Source organism: Gallinula chloropus (assembly GCF_964237585.1).
Source record: "Gallinula chloropus genome assembly, chromosome: 1".
NCBI lineage: Eukaryota > Metazoa > Chordata > Aves > Gruiformes > Rallidae > Gallinula > Gallinula chloropus.
In genome coordinates, this window is record NC_140085.1 from 82,671,688 (window position 1) to 82,690,653 (window position 18,966).

Genomic DNA, 18,966 nt, shown 5'->3' on the forward strand with positions numbered 1-18,966 from the left:
GGCCGAGCCAGAATATACAGATTTGTGTTTTCTTACTGAGAACACATTGTCCTCTTTCTCCTTTTCTGCCCAAACATTTTTTTCTCCAAGTTTTCTATGAAATATAGTTAATAACTTGTTTCAGAAAAAGCTGTGTGTCATAAAATCATAGAACCATACAATATCCTGAGTTGGAAGGGACCCATAAGGATCATTCCCAGGGACCCCTTCCCTGGGGAGCCTGTTTCAGTGCCTGACCACCCTCTCAGTATAGAGCCTTTTCCTAATATCCAACCTAAACGTTCCCAGTCACAGCTTCATGCCATTCCCTCAGTTTCTATCACTGGGCATCAAAGAGAGGAGATCAGTGCCTGCCCCTTCACTCCCTCTCGTCAGGAAGCCACAGACCACAATGAGGTCTCCCCTCAGTCTCCTTTTCTCCAGGCTGAACAAACAAAGGTACTTCAGCCTCTCCTCATAAGACTTCCCCTCCAGACCCTTCACCATCCTTGTTGCCCTCCTCTAGACACAATCCAATAGTTTTCTGTCCCTCTTGTACCGTGGCACCCAAAACTGCACACAGTGCTTAAGGTGAGGCCACACCAGCACAGTGTAGAGCGGGACAATCCCCTCCCTGGACCAGCTGGTGACACTGTGCTTGATGCACCCCAGGATGCAGTTGGCCCTCCTGGCTGCCTGGCTCACGTTTAAACTTGCTGTTGACCAAGACCCCCAAATCCCTCTCAGCATGGTTGGCCTCCAGCATCTCATCCCCCAGCCAGTATGTGCAGCCAGGGTTGCCCCTTCCCTGGCTGACAAGGAGGACGTTTCCCCAGTTGCAGGGAGAATTAGGAGGCAGAAGTGTGTGGAGCCAGCCACAGCCATGGGGCTGTGGTGTGGGAGTACCAGCAATAAGATGGAGGCTGTGGGAGAAGTGAGCATGCCTGTACCCTTGGGGACACATCCTGTGGAGGACAGCCAGGGCACGCACGGCTGCTGCCAGCACAGAGTCCTGCAGAGCTGGTCACCTTTTCAGTGCACATCACTGTGGACTGAGCCAGCTCCTTCCTGTGCAAACGCGTGACATGGCAATGGGAGGACACGGGTGGCTTTAGTGGTCACCTGCCTGCAGTACAGTGTGGGAAGAGGCTGCCCTGTTGTCTCTGACTTAGTATTAGGCAAATGGCTGTGGCAAAGAGGGGTAGTGTGAGTGTAGCTCAGGGGAATCCTGGGTGTGCAGCTGGGCGAGTGGAGGTGAGGGGCAATTTCCCCTCTTGCTGACGCTGTATGAGTCATATTTGATCAGCAAGTTGATGAGGAGTCAGCATGAGGCTTCTGGGCATCTGAAATGAAGAGCTGAAAAGCACTGAGAAGTCAAGCCTTCCATAATGACAGGGAATAGGAAGGTATGCACAGAGCAACAGGATGGGCGTATTTCACTTGCAGTGTTTCTGCTGCTACAGCCTTGGCAGCAGAATGGAAGATCCTTCCCTATCCCCTTCCATTCCCTGTTGTTTCACCTTTTTTTAATGAACTTAATATAGCTTGGGAGACCCTACACTTGGTGAGGAGGAAGGCTTAGGAAGACTCTCATTTTTAAGAAGTCTCTGATGACTGTCCTGTACTGCCAGACCCCAGGGCTTGAGCATGGGTGTTGCATAATGCAAGTCCCTCCTGAACATGCTTGAGAGCAATCCCAGCTCATGGATGGTACAGATTAAGGCAGAAAACACAGCTCCTCAGTCAGCTTTTAACTGCACTCATTAGCTGCAGGAAAGATGTTCAAAGACCCGTCAAGTGTGACTGGTTAAATCCCACAGCCCATCCCACCAGTCATCCTCATCCTTGAGGCTTGTTTTCAGCCACCTGTCTTAGGTCGGGCAGGACTATGGGCCTGGCTCTGGGTTGCTATACTCAGGATCTGGGCAGTGACTTTACGGAGGGACATCCTCTCCCCAGCAGCTGGCAATGATGGGAAACCTGTATCTGTGGGGAATGGTGGAACCCAACTCTGAGATCTGCTGTTCCCCAGGTACCCCTGAACCACCAGCACAACCCTTCCAAGAGTTCCCAAGACAAAATGGAAAGAGGCCTACTGTGCCCCGCACACAACAGTGACACTGGAGGCACCATCCCCTGGCTGCCTGTGACACGGCAGCTTTGGGTTTGGCGGTGACCTTGCTGCCACTGCACTGTTCCCAAGGGTTCCTCCACTCCTTGCGTTGGCCTTGGAATGGCTACCTGACCCCTGCCAAGCGGGAGACAGTGGGCTGCGTAGTCCTTGTGTTCAGCAGCACGTCTTGCTTTCTGCATCTTGCTCGACAGGGGGTGGCTTGCACCCCGTTACAGCAAAGCACTTGAGGGATGTGCTAAATTTAAAGTCCATCTGAAAAGTTTCAGAGGAAAATTGCCTCCCAAAATTCTCTGTGGAGAAGAGTGGCCTATTTTGATGAACTCTGAATGCACTATATTTATGTTATTGCACATTAGGGATGCTGTATAGGTCTAACATACAATGTGACAGCTGTGGTATGTGCTTTTTGGATTGCAACCTCTTTGTACCAGCACTACCTCTATATATCTGCATCATACCTGTCCCAAAGGGACGTGCCATCTTCGAGTTTATACTGGTGTCTGCACATCAGAGCAAGTTAGGAGTATTTCACATATAGACAATCTGGTTTTATTGCTTTAATCTTTACAGCCAGGTATGTGATCTAAACATTGGGCAAAAAATTCTCCAATAATCTCCTGTTTCAAAACATCTTAGAAAATGACTGGGATGAGCTGATTTGTATCTGTGGCACACACAAACATAAACGGAAGCCTCCGAATCCCTGGGAAATTTCCTGTGTCTCAGGGGGGATTTCTGTCCTCCCAAGTGTTCCACCATGAGCCCAGGGATCTAAGGGATTCTTTGAAGCCAGCAAAGAACTTGCAACCTACAGAGAGGTGTTTTTTTAGCAGGTACAACCTCACCTCAGCGTCTGACTCAGCTGCAGGGACGCAGGCTGCCTTCCCCCCTCCCCTGCAGAGGAGAGCTTGCTTCGCCCACACGTGTTTGTCTCTGATCATCCCTCTCATCCCCGTGCGGAACTTGGTAAAGGTCACCTTCATTAACCTCGGAATTATGTTTTGGGTAAATATGCATGTATGTCTGCTTTGCATGGGAAATGTCACTGTCCTTACGTGTCTCCTATCCAAATGTTAGCCCAGCCTGAGCCCACGTAGCTGCTGAGACGCAGTAACTGCAGCCGGCACAGCTGTCCTGCTCAGGCAGCGTGTGGCGGCGTCCGACGCTGTTTCTGTGTGGCACACTCTGCAGAGGTGCCTACATGTTCCCTGCCACAGAGCCCTGCACGCTGCCAGGTGCTGTGGGCACTAACGTGCATCCCATGCTGATGTCCCTGGGTGCTGGAGCTTCTCTGCAGCTGCTGGTTTCCAACCCAGGCACTGGCTCACAAGGTCGCTCTCCGTGCCACAGCGTGCTGGCGCAGCACTGGGCACCTTGCACAGGCATGAGGGCCTCCTTCCCCAGGGGCACAGAGCCACACAGGTGTGAGGAGGAGGTTTGGGGCTGGCTCTGCTGCGTGCCAGCCAGACAGAAAAGAAGGAGCTGCAGCACAGAAGGGCTTTGCCTTCTCCCCCCCCTCCCCAATTTTCCTCTCTGCCTCACCGCAGGGGTGACTTTCTCACTGAGTTGCCTTCTCTTGGACAAGATTATTTCTTCCTGGTTTCCTCTGGCTCAGATCCTCAGTGAGCCCGAGCCTTGGGCTAGCTGCTGCTGCACTCAACAAAAGACAGGGAGTGGGAGCAGCGGGCTGCCCCCGAGGCCTGCTGAGGGAAGGACGCTCAGCACCCCTCCGGAGCGCAGCCCTGATGTGCCGCCCGTGTGCCCGCGCACACCGCTGGAGCCCAGGGACACGGGGCAGGGGGGCTGAGGCAAAGAAGACATTAGCGCACAAGTGACATATCTCAATGTAATTTCTAAAACTCTATTAATCGAACAGATAAAATACCTCTGATCTATTTTTGTTATTTTGTTACAAAATATTAGCCATTTGGACTCCTTGCTAGGTGTGACCACACCACTTTTCCCCAAGGAAGCTTTTCTCAGTGATATTTACAGCAAGGAAACAGGTACAGACAGACAGGTGCTTTCAAAAGCCTACACACAGGTAACACTTCTCTTGTTAATTTTTTTTTAAAAAGACACATTCAGATGGGGTTGTGATTAGTGTTGAAGAGCTGGGTGACTTCAAAGCTGCTGTCCTGGGCACAGCTGTGAAAGAGCGGGCAGGATGAGGACAGCTCTAGCTCACGAAACAATGCTGGCAGTCCCTGGAGCCCACACTAGCACAGTGAGGCGGGTGGTGGAGCAGGAGATGGGGGAGCTTGCTCAGCAACTCGCATTTCAAAGCAGAGACTCTGCCAGGCAGCAGCTTCCTTGATTTAGGGCTCAGATTTGTCTTGGAAACCTCACAAACACATGCAGGTAGTTGCAGGTTGAGCCTTCTGAAAAACATGTTAACAAAAGTCAAACTCGTACAGCTCAGAGGACCTCAGATGCTGCCACACCTACTGGTACATTTTTGTGAAGAAATTCTGGTTGTGGACCATGCCCACACCTTTTATCTACAAGGAGGACAGAGAACATGACCAGTGGGGTGCTTTGAAGGTGTTGCAGAAAGCACTAAGTGCTGCTACCACAGTGGCCCAGATTATGGCATTAAAAGTACTACAATAGAGGACAAACACTGCATCAAACCCAAATTGTCTGCACTAAGCTTGATTCTCTGGTCACAGTTTTCCAACCCTTTGCTACTGGTGTAAACAGACGAATTTCACTGGCCCTGTACCAGCACAAGTGAGGATCAGGGCAGAGCCTGACAGTGTATGTAACACAGCTCTGCAGACCTCGCAACACCTTGCTCTCTTCCACCTTCCAGCAGAGCCACCTTCTTGTTTAGCCACCAAGTACCTGACACACACTGCAGAACGCTCTTTGCTGGCTTTTCTCTTTTCCCCACCTGCCCCGCCCCCCTTTTATTTTGTTAATATAGGAGGATATGAATTTGGCAGTAAAAAAACCACAGGTTCATTTGGGTCAATCTAATCTCAGCAGCAACCTCCTGCCTGATCCCAACACCTGAGAGATTGTGCTACGTTCACAATCAGAATCGCTGCTGCCAAGAGCTGGTGATTTTTCTTTGGACCGGTCCCTCTGGGTGGTACACATTTTGCCCTTCATTAGGTTGTCACCAACATGCTTTTTCTAGCCTGCACCCTGCCAACGATCAGTCTGTGCACAGGGGTGTCTATTCGCGGTGCTACAGCTACACTGAGTCCGTGTGCCTCGCCTGTGTGAGGGAGGGCTGTGGGAGCAGACAGTACAATAGATCAGATGAGGTGCAGACATGCTTTAAAGTGCTTCTCATCCTCCGAGACCAACCTTCAAAGGAAAAAAACATATTCATCTTTTGAAGCCAAGTCCGAAGGGTTCAGCTACACAGTAGAATTTAGAAGAACCAACCTGTTCCACGACAACCTGGAATAGATGGTTTGGTGTCTCTCTAGCTAAACCTGACAGAAGACGTAGCCAGAAGGCCAGAAGACAGCAAGGGTTATCCACGTTTGTTTCTCAGCCCAGAGCTCCAGGCTGTCAGTAGCCTTTGCAGGGTGGGAGAATGGAGCCAGGTCTCCCTGAGAGACTGCTGTGCCTCAGCACCTCAGTTAACTCACTTCCATCCTTCACCCAGCACAAAGAAGGGAGTCTCGTGGAAGCTTCCTTACTTCTTTATGTTCTTGTAGCCCTCCCAATCAATTATTAAAGCAGCAAAACTCTCTTGTAAGAACTTCATAGACACTGTCATAAATATTTTATCTAAAAATTATTTCATCAAGTACCTTGAGGTTTTTGTTGTTGTCGCTTCGTGTTAAGTGTCAAGTAAAATCTAATTTATTTATTTTAACACGCACTGAGACCCTCAGTGTCTCGCTGCACTCTGGGAAAAGCCACACCAGCGCTGCCATTCCTCTCAGACAGCAAAGTAACTGCTGAGAAGGGAGGGCAGTGACAGTGTCACCAGGTACCACCCGCCTTCCCACAGCAGTAAGATGAAACGGCAGCCATGTGCTACGTTGACCAGACAACGGCAGATGCCACACACGTGCTTTCCCAGGAAGCTAGGGGTAGGTGGGATGAGATCCCAGCAGCAGCAGATCAGGCCAGCTGTGCATCACAGCTGGCTGGAGGGCGCAGGGCTGGGGGTGAGAACCTCTCCCCGGGCTCAGCTTTAAGTGGAGTGTCCTCATTGCCCTCGGAGGCTGTCTGGAAGAAAGATTCTCTGCTCTGGAGGGAGACTGGGCTTCTGTTCAGGGTTTCCTTACGATCTTTTTTGTCTCCTGCTTCCACAGCTCTCCCAGAGGCTATGCCTGCTGGCTCCTGGTCAGTACACCTGCTATTGTTTGTGGAAGTGACCGCCTTGTGCCCTGCCCCAGCCAGCTGAGCAAACGACTTAGACCTGCTGGCACATCTGGGGACATGGGTCAGGCTGAGAAATAAGGGGACCTGGAAGTGAGAAGACTCCTGCCCTTGAGGGCTTCACCCTGCCCCAGCCCACTCCCCTAACTCCAGCTGGGCTTTTTGCCCATACCAAACAGGTGAACTCTTCCATTGGAACCTTCAGCAGACACCTGAGGAGCACTGAAGGGAGCCAGTCCCGATGCACTCTGGTTTTTGTCACTGGGAAAGCTCCAGACGAGCGCTCTGACACCGTCCCTAAGGAAACTGCCACGTGGCTTTTGCCCCACGAGGTAGAAAGTCCCCTGCATCTGCCTTCATCGCTGCTCCTTCCCCGACATTCTGCACATCCCTACCACTGCCAACAACTCCTGTCACTCCTCACTCAACAGCTGTGCCATCAGCTCATGTCTCAGACTTGCTTAGGAAGGCAGAGCGTTTCTTTCTTTCCCTCTTAAAATAAAATAAAGGCCCTAAAAGGCATTCTGTCCTATTTTAAAAGCCTGAAGTTGATCTTCTTAAGCCTTGAAGGGAGATAGAGTGAGTGAGTGAGACCAAAGCCTTTAAGCTAATTAATACCTTCCCCTCCCTACTGCTCAAAGAGATTTTTTTTTCTAAAAATACATCCATAGCCCATTTTTAATGACGTCTTCCTTCACATCAATGTCCCAAATAAAGCAGAGGAGCTGAGCTGTCATCTCTATCTCAGGATCTTCCCCTCCCCTCACTTTGAAGCTGAGATAGAGAGGGAGAGAGGGGAAGTCTTTGAATCTGGTATCTGGGCAGCTATCCTACAGGAAGGGCTGACAGAGGCAAGAGTGTAGCCAGGCAAGAGATACAGATGGGACCTCACATCAGTGGTCTCCAAAAAGCCCCTTCCTTCTAACACAGGAGGAAGAGCCCAAGTTAAGGGACCATCCACCTCAGATGGTGAAAGTTAACACTCAACATTGCTTTCAGAATACAAAAAAAGGTGGGCAGGAAACACAAAACCAGCGAGAAGGAGGAGAGCAGAGGTGGGTCTGTTTTATGCTAGAGAAGACAATCTTCATTGTGTGTGTGTGTGTTGAGGTGCGAGGGCACCTCCTGGTGCCATCTCTTTGGGAAAGTACTGATCCATTCCAGGAAGATCCCTGGGCTTAACCCCTCCCTTCTGCTCCCTCAGAACTGCTTGGTGTTTCCTTTAGTAAGCATGCGCCATACATATGCTACCATACAGGTGTATTTACATGTGATGAGGTCTGCTAGGTCTCAGCAGAGGTCTCTGGTACAATGCTCCAATATAACAACGGAAAGAGTTTTGGTTTTCAGAATGAGGCCATCTTTGTGTTGTACTGCAGCTCAGGACAGCATCTCCTCCACTCAAGCTATCCTTTGCTCGTGCACTCCCTCGTTTGGAACCAGCTGCTGCAAGGAGATAGTATGTGGAGAGCGATGAGGAGAAGGCATGGCAAGAGGTACAAGTTCTCAGCTCCAGCTTAGCAGGCGGCAGCAGTGGCAGCAGGGGAACTCCGTCCCCGAGAGTGCCCCAAGGTCAGTCCTTGGCATGGGCGAGTCCATTTCTCTCTGAGGCTGGCAAAGTTTTGGGGTGGGTACAAACCTATGACCAGGTAAAAGCAAGGCAGGTAAGGAGGTTGAGGAGTAGCAAACAGAAGACACAGCGCCTATGAAGCAGCAGGTCATCAAGCCTCTCAAGGAACAGGGCAGCAAAGTGCTACACGGGGACGGCACGAGCATGGGAAGCCAGCTGGGCTGGCAGGGTGTGAGGATGTGTGAGCATGTAGGTTGGCAGTTTCTATAGATGGCTCCTCACAATTAGCATCACCTTGAGGGGAGACAGGGTAACAGTTAGGTCAGTCAGCTATTTTCTTTTTTTTTTTTCTTTTTTTTTTTTTCTTCTTCTTTTACTAAAAAATAAATCACAAACTAGATCTCTGTAGGCAGAAAGGGTCCGCGGGGGGTGGTGGGGCAAGGAAGCGGGGAAGTCTGTGCTGTTTTGGTGCTGGTGGTGCGGCTACACGAGGCTGCGTGAGCCACTGGAGTACCTGCGCCTCTGAAGCAGAGAGCTGGGGGGACAATACTGATGGGGGTGGTTGTAGGGAGGTGGTGGAGGCGGGAGAGGAGGCTGATGGACCAGCTTCATGGGGGTCCCGGGGAGCCCGCCACCCACACCGCGCCAGGGGGTGGAGGTGCAGGAATCGGAGGTGACGTAGCGTGTCAGTGTCTGGTTGAGGGCCGGCTCCATCCGCGCGAGGCACGGCTTGTCCAAGACAATGACTTTGACAATCTGCTGACACTGTACAAGTGTCCCTGCCGAGGCGGCGTGCGAGGGCACCAGTGCTGTCTCCAGCCGCTCCCGTGGCATGTTAAGACGTGTGCTGGGCTGCATTCCACTCTCGGGCCCCAGGGCGGAGTTGTGCTGGTACGTTTGAAGCCTGTTGTGAATTGACACCTAGTTTAGAAACAGCCAAAGAAGCATTAAATGTTACAAGACTTTTCCCATCTGCTGCCACTGGCTGCCCTGAACCCCCACCACCAGCCGGTCTCGCACGCATTAAGCTCCCCCCACCCCCCACCCCCCACCTCAAAACACCAGAACAGGCACAAATCCCAGTTGCACACCCCTCCCCCCAGCAAAAGCCCCATCATCCCCATCTAGGCCTAAGTGCCCCTGTCCTTTCCATCACATCCAAGGCAGCAGGGCTGGCATTCCCAAATGCAGTGCAACTTAGATTATCCAAATGGCACAGGGAACACAAGTCAACTCTACGAGTGGAGGCGTCCGTGAGTTCTCACGGGAATCAACAGACCTTGAGGCAGGTCATGCCCTCATCCCCACCAGCAGAAAGGGGAGGGGAACCAGACAGCAAGGTTTCAGATAATCGAGGCCGTGCATTTCAGCAAAATGACAATAGCTGAATCTGAGATAGAGAGAGACAGAGAGACTCAAGCCTTTCCCAGCTCCCTGCCTTTCTGAGTAGGAAGGTACACCACATGACTGGCTAATCTGTTTACAAAGGAAAAAGCAGAAATCTGACATACTCCAGCAAAAGGCAGCTCCCTCTGATCCATTTGATGATTTGTCAGTGAAAGGAAATGATTTTCAAAAAAAGAAAGAAAAAAGAAAGAAAAATGCCCGTCTAGCTCATACAATGATAAAAGAAATTCATGATGAAATGGCAGCAGATCAGATAATCTCAAAGAAATGGAAATGCTCCTCTGCTGGCAGAGTATTATTTGGGCAGCTGAAAGGGGGAAGGGAAGCAGGAGGTCATCAGGGTCTCCACATAGAGATGCTGATAACAGAGGCAAAATAAGGGAGCCCACTGAGTACAGCTCAAAAAGGAAGAGCTGGCCTGGAATGGAGGTCCTTAGTGAAGGAAGCACAGCAGGAAAATGGTGCTTCCCAAATGGTGGATGAAGTTACAGTTCCTCCTGGCAAGGACATGGGCGAATGTAGACCCCAAACCAGAGCAAAGCTACTGTCTCAAAACAGAATGTCAAGTCAAGTGACAAACCCTGAGAGGGAAACAAGTGCATGCAGACTGGCATGGCACTTCCAGCTAGGCAGGGGTGCAGATGGGACAGTGGGGGTGCCCTGACGGGCATGTTGGACAGCAGCGCCAGCAAATGGAAAGGAGAAGCCGTGGAGGGGCCAAGCTCCCCACCATGCTGGAACAGGGACGAGTTGTCTATCCCTACTCAAGCATGGAGGTTGCTCAGACTCACCATACAGCAGGACATAATATCGTCCCAATATTTATTCAGGCAGTGGAATATTCCATAGGAAAAACTGGTTGCTGGGCCGGAGGTGTTAATAGCATTACGGTACACGGAAGCCATTCTCCACAAGGAAACACTTCTCCCAAGGGGAACAGGAAATTGGCTGTGAAAGGCCCTTCCCCGGGAAGGAAGCAGCACCCATTTCTCCCCACAGAGAAGCTAAACTCTTCAAGTAAATATAGTATGACAAGGGGAAAGAGTTACCCTGGAAAGGGCAAATTCAGGACAATAGAGATATTCCAGACAGGGAGAGACTAGGAAGCAGTAGATAAGATTTTCAGTGTGAAGATCACATTCTCCTGTTTCCTCACAGGCAGTGGGAGTAGGGGTGTCTGTGAAGAAACAGGCAACCCACTGGATGCTAGACATCCCTGAAAAGATAAGTGTACACAGGATAGCCAAGCTCCCTACCTAGGAAGGTGAAGCTCTAGGGAAAGTCTCTGGTATACAAAGGTCATGCTTAATCCCCTTCAAGGGGGGATGGAGAGACAGAGCTGCAGAGATTGTGCAGGAAAGCTGGGCTGCGGGGAATTTGCATGTGATGCTGCATGGAGTTAGCATGTCAGGGAAGTCTTTAGTGGGGTTCTCAGTCTCCCCATAAGCAGTGGCGTGGGTTAGTCTACAGCGTTTGGGAGCTTGGTCCATGAGGGATGTTACAGTTATAAAAACGGATTGAAAATGCTTTGAAGTTTAGTTTGGATTTGAAAGTTGTATTACCCGTCCTAGCAGTAACTTTTAATTGTATCTCTGGAAATTGGTAAAATTGTCAGTCTGGCTGGGGAGGCATTGATTAAAACCTGAGAAAAGAAACAACAGAGAATGTGAGAAGAGCTGAAGTGAGAGGGAATTACTTACCTCAGCTGTTCTGCACTCTACTTACCTCCACTGTGCTGTCCGAGACCTTCTCCCCCAAATCCTTCTTGCCTTGGAAATAAAACAAAAGATCTCACTTGTGAGGTCTGTACCTCTAGTCAAGAGCTGGACCTCAGACTGTGAACTGTAAAGCTAAGGGAGAAGTACACCACCAAACAAGACTCTTGACTGCAAGAATAAATCCAGTTCCTCTTGCAACCTGGCAGCTGCTTAGCTGGGGGGGTACACGTGCCGTTTAGAGTCCTATCCTTAGGTCCTGGTCTCACTGCCATTCTAGTGAGTTGGAAGTCACTCACCTCTGCACTCAATTTTTGGACACAAAGCCTTTGATACAGTGAAGCTAGTCCAAACTTTTGGTGAAGAGGCTAGGTAAGTAGGTAGTGCTGATACTGTGTTGCATCAGTTCATGGAAGGAAAAGCCGGCCAGGTTCTCCAGCAGTTACCTGTGCTTCATCAGTAACACCTGCTTGCTACATGTTACAGCTACAGCCTGGGTAGTGAGATGGCTTTTCTAGGGTATTTGAAAAATACATCTGTTCTCATATTGCCACTACTTGCCCAAGGCTAAAGGATACAGAACCGAATGTTTCCTTTTGCAGTTATTCTCACAGGAATCAATGAGAATACATTAACAAATGTGTTGCTTGACCAAGAGAAGTTGGGTGTCCTATTACCTGTTGGAGAGCCTTGCTTAGACTGCAGTTCCATCTGTGCTCCGTTGGTCCTTAATGAGAGAGTCTTTGCCCCTTGCTGTTTCTCCAGCTCCCCTGCAAGACAGACATACAGAAGTGAATGAGGAGAGGGATGGAGGGAAGGTCAGACGCATATTGGAGGAGCAATATGGGAAGTCAGGAAGGAGAACTAATGTAAGAAAGTGACAAGAAAGTGTCAAGAAAGGACAGAGAGAGGAACAACCAAGGAAAAAAATCCAAACTGGAGACGAGTTGACATGTGGAGGAAATTCTGTATCTCCACACAACCTTCTATGTATGACCTGCATTTATACAGAGGAGGTTATTGCTGTACAGTAGAGGGCCATTGACGCTGAGCTACTTTGGCTCAGCATCAGTTTATACATGGAAAGGCCATCAAAGGCTGCACGGATATCTAATCTGTGTGAGACGGGCCACAGAAGGACACAGCACAGACGGCTTGTCCCCTAGACATTCCTGTAGTGATTGGAGACCTCTACTAAAGCTAACAGACCTATCTTGTCCTTCCCAGCTATCTACAGATCATATTTGCATTGTCAAATGAGTATGGGATAGAGAAGAGACTTCCAGGTCTGTGTCCTGGTTTCAGCTAGGATAGAGTTAATTTTCTTTTCTAGCAGCCAGGGTAATGCCATGTTTGGGAGTTAGGATGAGAGCAGTGCTGATAACACACTGATGTTCTTAGTTGTTGCCAGGCAGTCAAGGAATTTCCAGTTGTTCATATTGCCCTGCTAATGAGAAGGTGGGGGGCACCCAGCAAGGTGGGAGATGACACAGCCAGGACAGGTGGCCCAAACTAGCCAAAGCGGGTATTCCATGCCAGTTATGTCATGCTCAGCATAACCCCCTTTATGGCTTGTGGGGGAGGAGTACGTGGCTCCAGGACACGCAGTTTTTGGGTCTGGTTTCAGGACAGCTCTGAGCTGTATGGCCTGAGTTGTGTGGTTCAGTGAGAAACTGCACGGTGTATCACCAGTTTTGTGTATTTTGCTATAAAGTCCTGTTATTGACATTGCTCTCTTTCTCTGCTGTCCCAGTAAACTATCCTTATCCCAGCCCTCAAGGATTTTTTTTGTTTTGGGACACAAGAATAATCCTGTGCAGGCTTGTGCTACTCATCCCCTTTCCCCGTTTCTAAAGAACCCGTTCCCTTTATCCTTTCTCCCTCATGGACACACACGGAGTGATGGCACTGGAGTATGAGTTGCATTAGAGTCCCTTACATTCAATTCGTATCTGCTCCAGCTCTGTCACTTCTGCTATTGACTCTTTCAGATCTTCCACAAACTTCTGCATTTCCTCAGCACCCAGAGCACAGAAATGTAGTACCTGCTTCTTCTCTGAGCCAGAAACTGGAGTCACCAGTGTGATGCCATGGGGGTAATCTGTAAAGATGTGTCAAGAGAATAAAAAGGCATTAGGCATTCTTTGGTACCTCTGCAAGACAGAGAGTTTCCAACACGAGTCCAAAGCAATGACACACCTAGACCTTGTCAAACTGTAGGAACCTCCTCCTGCACTGCTCACCTTCTCCACCCTCTTCCTTTGTCAGTCTTTACCAAACAACTCAAAGGACCAACATTCTATTTGCCCTCGGCTTGCCCCATCTGTGTCCCATGCCTCTTCCCACCCTGTGATTCTCTCAGCTGTTCAGATCACAAGCGCTTTAGGACACCCACTTTTCTTTCTCTGTAGGGGATACACAACTGGATGCCTTTGCCAGAAGATCCTCAGGCACTCCCAGGATTGTCACGATACCCCTGAAAGTCGATTCCAGTTCTGAGAGTGCCTCCTGGGGATGCTCAGTTATGAATAACTCTTCTGTACATACAGGGATGTGAAAGCCTCTGCCTGCTACAGAGGGTACTGTGTTGAAAGAGTGACTCATGCTTACAATAGGATAGAGGGAAGATGTAAAAAACTTAGTATAGCCACAGTGCTGCTACAGTCTACCTTCCTTGCAGTGTGTTGTGCAGGTGCTCAAAGAAACCTCAGTAGGCATCAGCCATGCTTGCCTGGGACTGCTGTGCGGGCCCTCTGCCTGAGCCAGCAGGAAGGCTGCCCGTTTCTGGAACTCCTCCACTGCACAACCAGCCTCAATCATGACACATCATGGCTCTATTCCCAGACCATCAAGGTCAGGCTGACTAGGGCTGGCCTCTCGCCACGCTTGGTGGGTGCTGTTCCAAGGGCTCTGCTTTCAGCAAGGCACAGCATGGCATAGTGCGGGGATGCAGCAGCAACTGAGCCTTTTTCAAAATCAAAGGTAGAGGTGGGAGTTGTGACTCTGGGCATGAGGAGGGAGGGGCTAAAGCTGGCAGCAGCTGTTTTGCCAACAAGGTTCTCCACCTACAATTGGCTCCTGAGAGCTCACTGGGATGTATCTGGGGATTGATTCCTTCATCCTCCCCACTAGTGCTTCCTCTGCCACCATGACAAGCCAGATCCTTCAATGAGCTTAGGTTCAGCCCTCTTGCAGGTGCTCAGACCAAGTGAGAGCTACCAGGAACCTCTTCTCATCACACTGCACCTGCACAGTGATCTCAGAACCAAGCCTCAGTTTTTCCCTCCCTCCACTTTTAAACCTGAATCAATCTCTCTTCTAATGCAAACTCACACTTGGTGAGACAACCCCCTCCCCACTTGTCCTTTTCCCTTCCAAACCCCTCCAGACAGCCAAGGGGCAATGGACTTACATTCATTCTCAAAGAGATGGAACTGCATCCCTAGCAGGCCGACCGACTTGCAAAATGTGTATGTTGAGGAGCTCTTCTTCTTGGGGCAAAGCTTGAGGATCTGTTGGAGGAAAAGATGCATCATTGGGCAGAGTGCTGGGCAACAGTGAGGCACAAACAATGCAAACTGCTCTAAGCAAGAAAGCTTTTTGCAAGCTCTGTTAATTGTACATGGGAGTAACACTTGGTGACTGACAGGCTTTGTGCCCAGAAAGCTGCCTGGCATGCTTCACTTGTAACAACACTTCTGAAATTCCATATGCATGGGCCTGGAGCTGACTCAGTTTTCTGTCTCCCAAGGGTGCTGGCTTTTTGATGCCCGCATTTCTGACTTTGCAAGGGTAATTCTTTTCACCAGGAGCTAGATCAAAAGGCAAAGGGAAGCCTGTCAGAAATACCTTAGAGCTGGGGACAAGAGTATATGTGAATGCCACATTGCCCTTGCTCCCTTAACATTAACTCCTACCGATCTGATTTATTCCATGGAGAAGAGGGATAGCAAGTAGCAGACACTCTCCCCAAGCTCACAAGAGTACAAATGGGTGTAGAGGAGTAAGTGGGGAAAGCTCTCTTGTCCTCTGCTCCTACAAAAGGGTTTAGTTTTAGCCTTAGATTTGCAACATCCAAGGTTTCATTTTGCCACTACAGTCAGCAGAATTTTAATCTTGCTTGGCACCTTTCCAGTCTCAGTGTACCTCTGCCCTCTCTTGTACCTGTCTGAATTCAGTTTCAAGGTTGCTGGAGCAGGACACTTCAAAACTTGTTGCATACTGCAGGGCATGCAGGGGTGGCTTCTGCAAGCAGCAGCCAGAAGCTCTCTGCAGGCCCAACAGAGCAAACACCAGCTGAGCTCAAGGCCAGAAACAACATTGGCCAAGGCCGAGCCCATCAGTGATGGTCACAGTGCCTCTGGGAATCACATTTAGGAGAAAAAAAAAACTGCAAGCAGCGGCTTTTTGTCACCAGAGAAGGGAGTGAGAAGATGTAAGGAACTGTGAGGACACCAAGGCCAGTGAAGGGGTGGGGGATGAGGCACTCCAGGTGCTGGAGACAAAGATTTCCCTGCAGCCCCTGGAGAAGACCGTGGTGGAGCAGGTGTGCCCCTGCAGCACATGGAAGATGATGGGGAGCAGAGACCCCACCTGCAGCCCGTGGAGTGGCCCCACTCTGGAACAGTTGGAGACATACAGAAGACACTGTGACCTGCCTTGGAGTAAGCTCCTGGCAGGACCAGCAGCCCATGGAGAGAGAGGCCCGTGCTGGAGCAGGTTTGCTGGGGGAGCTTGTGACTCCATGGGGAACCAGGCTGGAGCAGTCTGGGCCTGAGAGAAACTCTGTGGTTTATGACTGCACCCCATAGAAGTGACCCACGCTGGGGCAGCTGGTGAAGAGATGAAGCCCTGTGGGAAAGGGCTCATGTTGGAGAAGTTCATGGAGGACTGTCTCCTGTGGGTGGGACCCCATGCTGGAGCAGGGGAAGGATGTGAGGAATGCCCCCCCCCCACCCCAGCTAAGAAGGAAAACAACTCATGAGCAACTGACTGAAACCCCTATTTCCTCCCACCCCCACCCCCCCTGCTACCACGCTGTGAGGGAGAAGGGAGAGAAATCATGACTAAAGTTAAGTCTGCTAAGAAGGGAGAGGTGGGGGGAGGTGTGTTAAGATTTATTTGTATTTCTCATCCAACTCTGGTTTCACTGTGTGTGTAGTATAATAATTTTTTTTTAAAATTCCATGTTGAGTCTGTTTTACCCATGACACTAATGGCAGAATGATCTCTCCCTGTCCTTATCTTGACTCCTGAGCCCCTCAATATATTTTCTCCCCTGTCCAGCTGAAAAGGGGAGTGATAGAGTGACTTTGATGGGCATCTGGCCTCCATCCAGGGTCAAACTACCACAGTCCTATACACACTTGGAGCTCCAGTAAGTAATATCTACTCTCTACAGCCTTTGCAGTGTTAGAAGGCAGTGGTTTTAAAGTGTCTGGCAGGAAAGATTTAAAGTGCATGGGAGGGCTCTGTCTACCACAGTACAAACAGACAAAGAAACGAACCTCCCTTTCATGAAATGAACCTCCCTGCTGGTAAAGGCATGAGAGAGAGCAATGACATTGCTTGGATGGCTGTGCAATGTGACAGTTTGTTTTTTCAAGGGTTAGAGGAGCTTTAGATTCGGTAGGTTTTTAACAGTGAGGGATACAGTGCTGTGACTTATGATGTTGATGGACCAGGAGATGGTCTTTCCTTAGGACAGTCAGGAAATGTATGTTGTGGACTGGTTTTAGATCTCTTTATAGAAATCAGGACAAGTTTTCAAGTTTTATCACTGTAGTGACTAATTGCCAGAGCATACTCACCACCAGCAGGTCATTGAAGAGAAAAACTTCCCTCTGGTGAGCTGCCTGCTTCTGCACTTTGTTCACATCAGTCACTTCGTACAAGCGGCTGCAGCAAACCAGCCGGCGGTGGGGCACGGACAGAACCTGTAGAAGGTCCATAAGAGCATGCAGGGGCTGAGGGAGGTGCCCTCCCACCCTCAGCCCACACAACCTTGCCCAGAGACAGTAGCACAAGCCAGTTCTGCTCACTCTGCCCACTCCAATCGTGTCCTCTCCGCCATCACTTTTCCTGCTGGCGCGACAGCAGAGAACCTTGGTGATCTGGATAAATCAGAGGAGTGGGACAGGCTACAGGCAACCCTCCTGCTCACACACCTTATCTTCTTATACCTCTGGCTTCTAGTCACTGGGTGACTATTGATCCTCTCTCCCCCCCCATGAGACATCTGCAGGTTTCCTGAACTTTGAGAAATTATTCTGCTCATTTGGGGTAAACAATATGCATGTTTTTGCATTACAGATCAGTTATTGCTAATGAAGCTGTCTCTGCATTTGAGAGCAATCCTTAGGGAACTCATTGAAACTGTTTTCTGTCACTTTGCCTTCTGCTTCCTACACCCCCACAAGGCCTGGAAGTTTGAAACATTGGTAGGTAGGACCTGCAATGAGGCTCTTGGACAAGCAATGCCCTCACCTGATACTGTACATTCTGGCCACGGAGATGCCCCAAAATTAGGAAAGAATGAGATAGCAAATAACAAGGTGTTTGGAGAAAAAGGAGTGAATCCATCAAGACAAGCAAGGAAAGCATCAAAGAACAGGACTAGGTGCATAAAGGAGAAAGGTAGAAAAGGGGGCCAGTGAGGAAGGTGGGAGTGACAAGGGGAGGGTGGGTGCCAGCGAGGTTATGGGTGCTCACCGTTTTCATTCCAACTATGGACTTCTCCACTTTGGTGACATAAGTCACATGGTCCTCATTGGATTTTAGCTCTTTCTGCTGGATCCTCTCGTAGATCCCCACCACCAGCTCCCGTGGGATGTCAGCACCGTCATCCACCCCTGCCAGACATAGAAAATGTTGGGCAGGGAGAAAAAAGGAAAGGGAAGAACCAGTGGTCCCTGACAGGCAACTACTGTCTCTGTACTGTGCAGTGCTGGGAAGGCTGAAGGGAAAGAGCAATACTTTGCTTTAGGGTGTCTTTTTTCTTGCTTTAATGCCCCATTTGCACCAGGAGGAGAGACTGACATCTCTAAGGCTAAACCAGAACATTTCATTACTTCTTTGCTCTGCATGGTGGCTCCCTTCCATGTGTTCCCTAAGGTTTTATAGCCACAATTTCACATTCATATATCTTGGGCCACTCAGCAGCAATCCCTGCATCGATTTCATATCATCAGAAGAGCTAGATGTGAAGGAAAGCTATGATGGGATCCAGCTGCTCCTCCTGCCAATGCAACCGTCAGCTCTCCTGTTTGCTTGGTGGCCTCCACCCTTTTTTTTATGATGTCTCCCAGGAGTAATACTTTCCTGTTTGTCTGTGATACCTCTGTCTTGGCCTTGTCCCTTTCCTCTCTTATATCTCCTCAGATAACTTTCCATATTTTGCTGTCTGACCCTTGCAGAGCCAGGCAGAAGTTTCCTTTTACCCTTCCCTGAGCCATACACCACAAATTAAACTGTCAGTCTTTCCCGTGAACTGAATTCCTTCAGTCATTTTATATTGATCTTCTCTGCTTTCCCTCCACCCCCATGGTCTGAGATGTACTGCTGTGAGTGATGTGGGTGACAAACTGCTGAGGAAGGGAGAGGCATTGTCATCTCCTGGCTCCATCACCCATGTCTTTGCAAATGTAGCCTGAATACTCTGTCTGTTTTCAAACCCAAGCTGGGGAAGCTGCTGACCCAGGCATTGGCCTGCAGGTGAGTATGGAATGAACTGTCTCCCCTTGTCTAGAATGGGGTGACATTAACCTGCTCTAGTGAGTCGTGGTGTGTTACACACCGGAGGTGAGTGGTCC

General features: G+C 49.8%; 1 protein-coding gene across 1 annotated transcript in view; it reads right to left on the reverse strand.

The window, feature by feature from the left end:
• Nucleotides 1-8,516: 8,516 nt before the first annotated feature.
• Nucleotides 8,517-18,966, reverse strand: part of IQSEC3 (IQ motif and Sec7 domain ArfGEF 3) — a gene marked incomplete at both ends in the record, with an annotated part of 105,891 nt that continues 95,441 nt past the window's right edge. The window contains 7 exons of the mRNA XM_084260105.1: nt 8,517-8,954; nt 11,166-11,209; nt 11,833-11,925; nt 13,095-13,256; nt 14,568-14,667; nt 16,966-17,091; nt 17,867-18,006. Coding sequence (XP_084116231.1) covers nt 8,517-8,954; nt 11,166-11,209; nt 11,833-11,925; nt 13,095-13,256; nt 14,568-14,667; nt 16,966-17,091; nt 17,867-18,006 — 1,103 coding nt within the window. The remainder of the gene's footprint in view (nt 8,955-11,165; nt 11,210-11,832; nt 11,926-13,094; nt 13,257-14,567; nt 14,668-16,965; nt 17,092-17,866; nt 18,007-18,966) is intronic.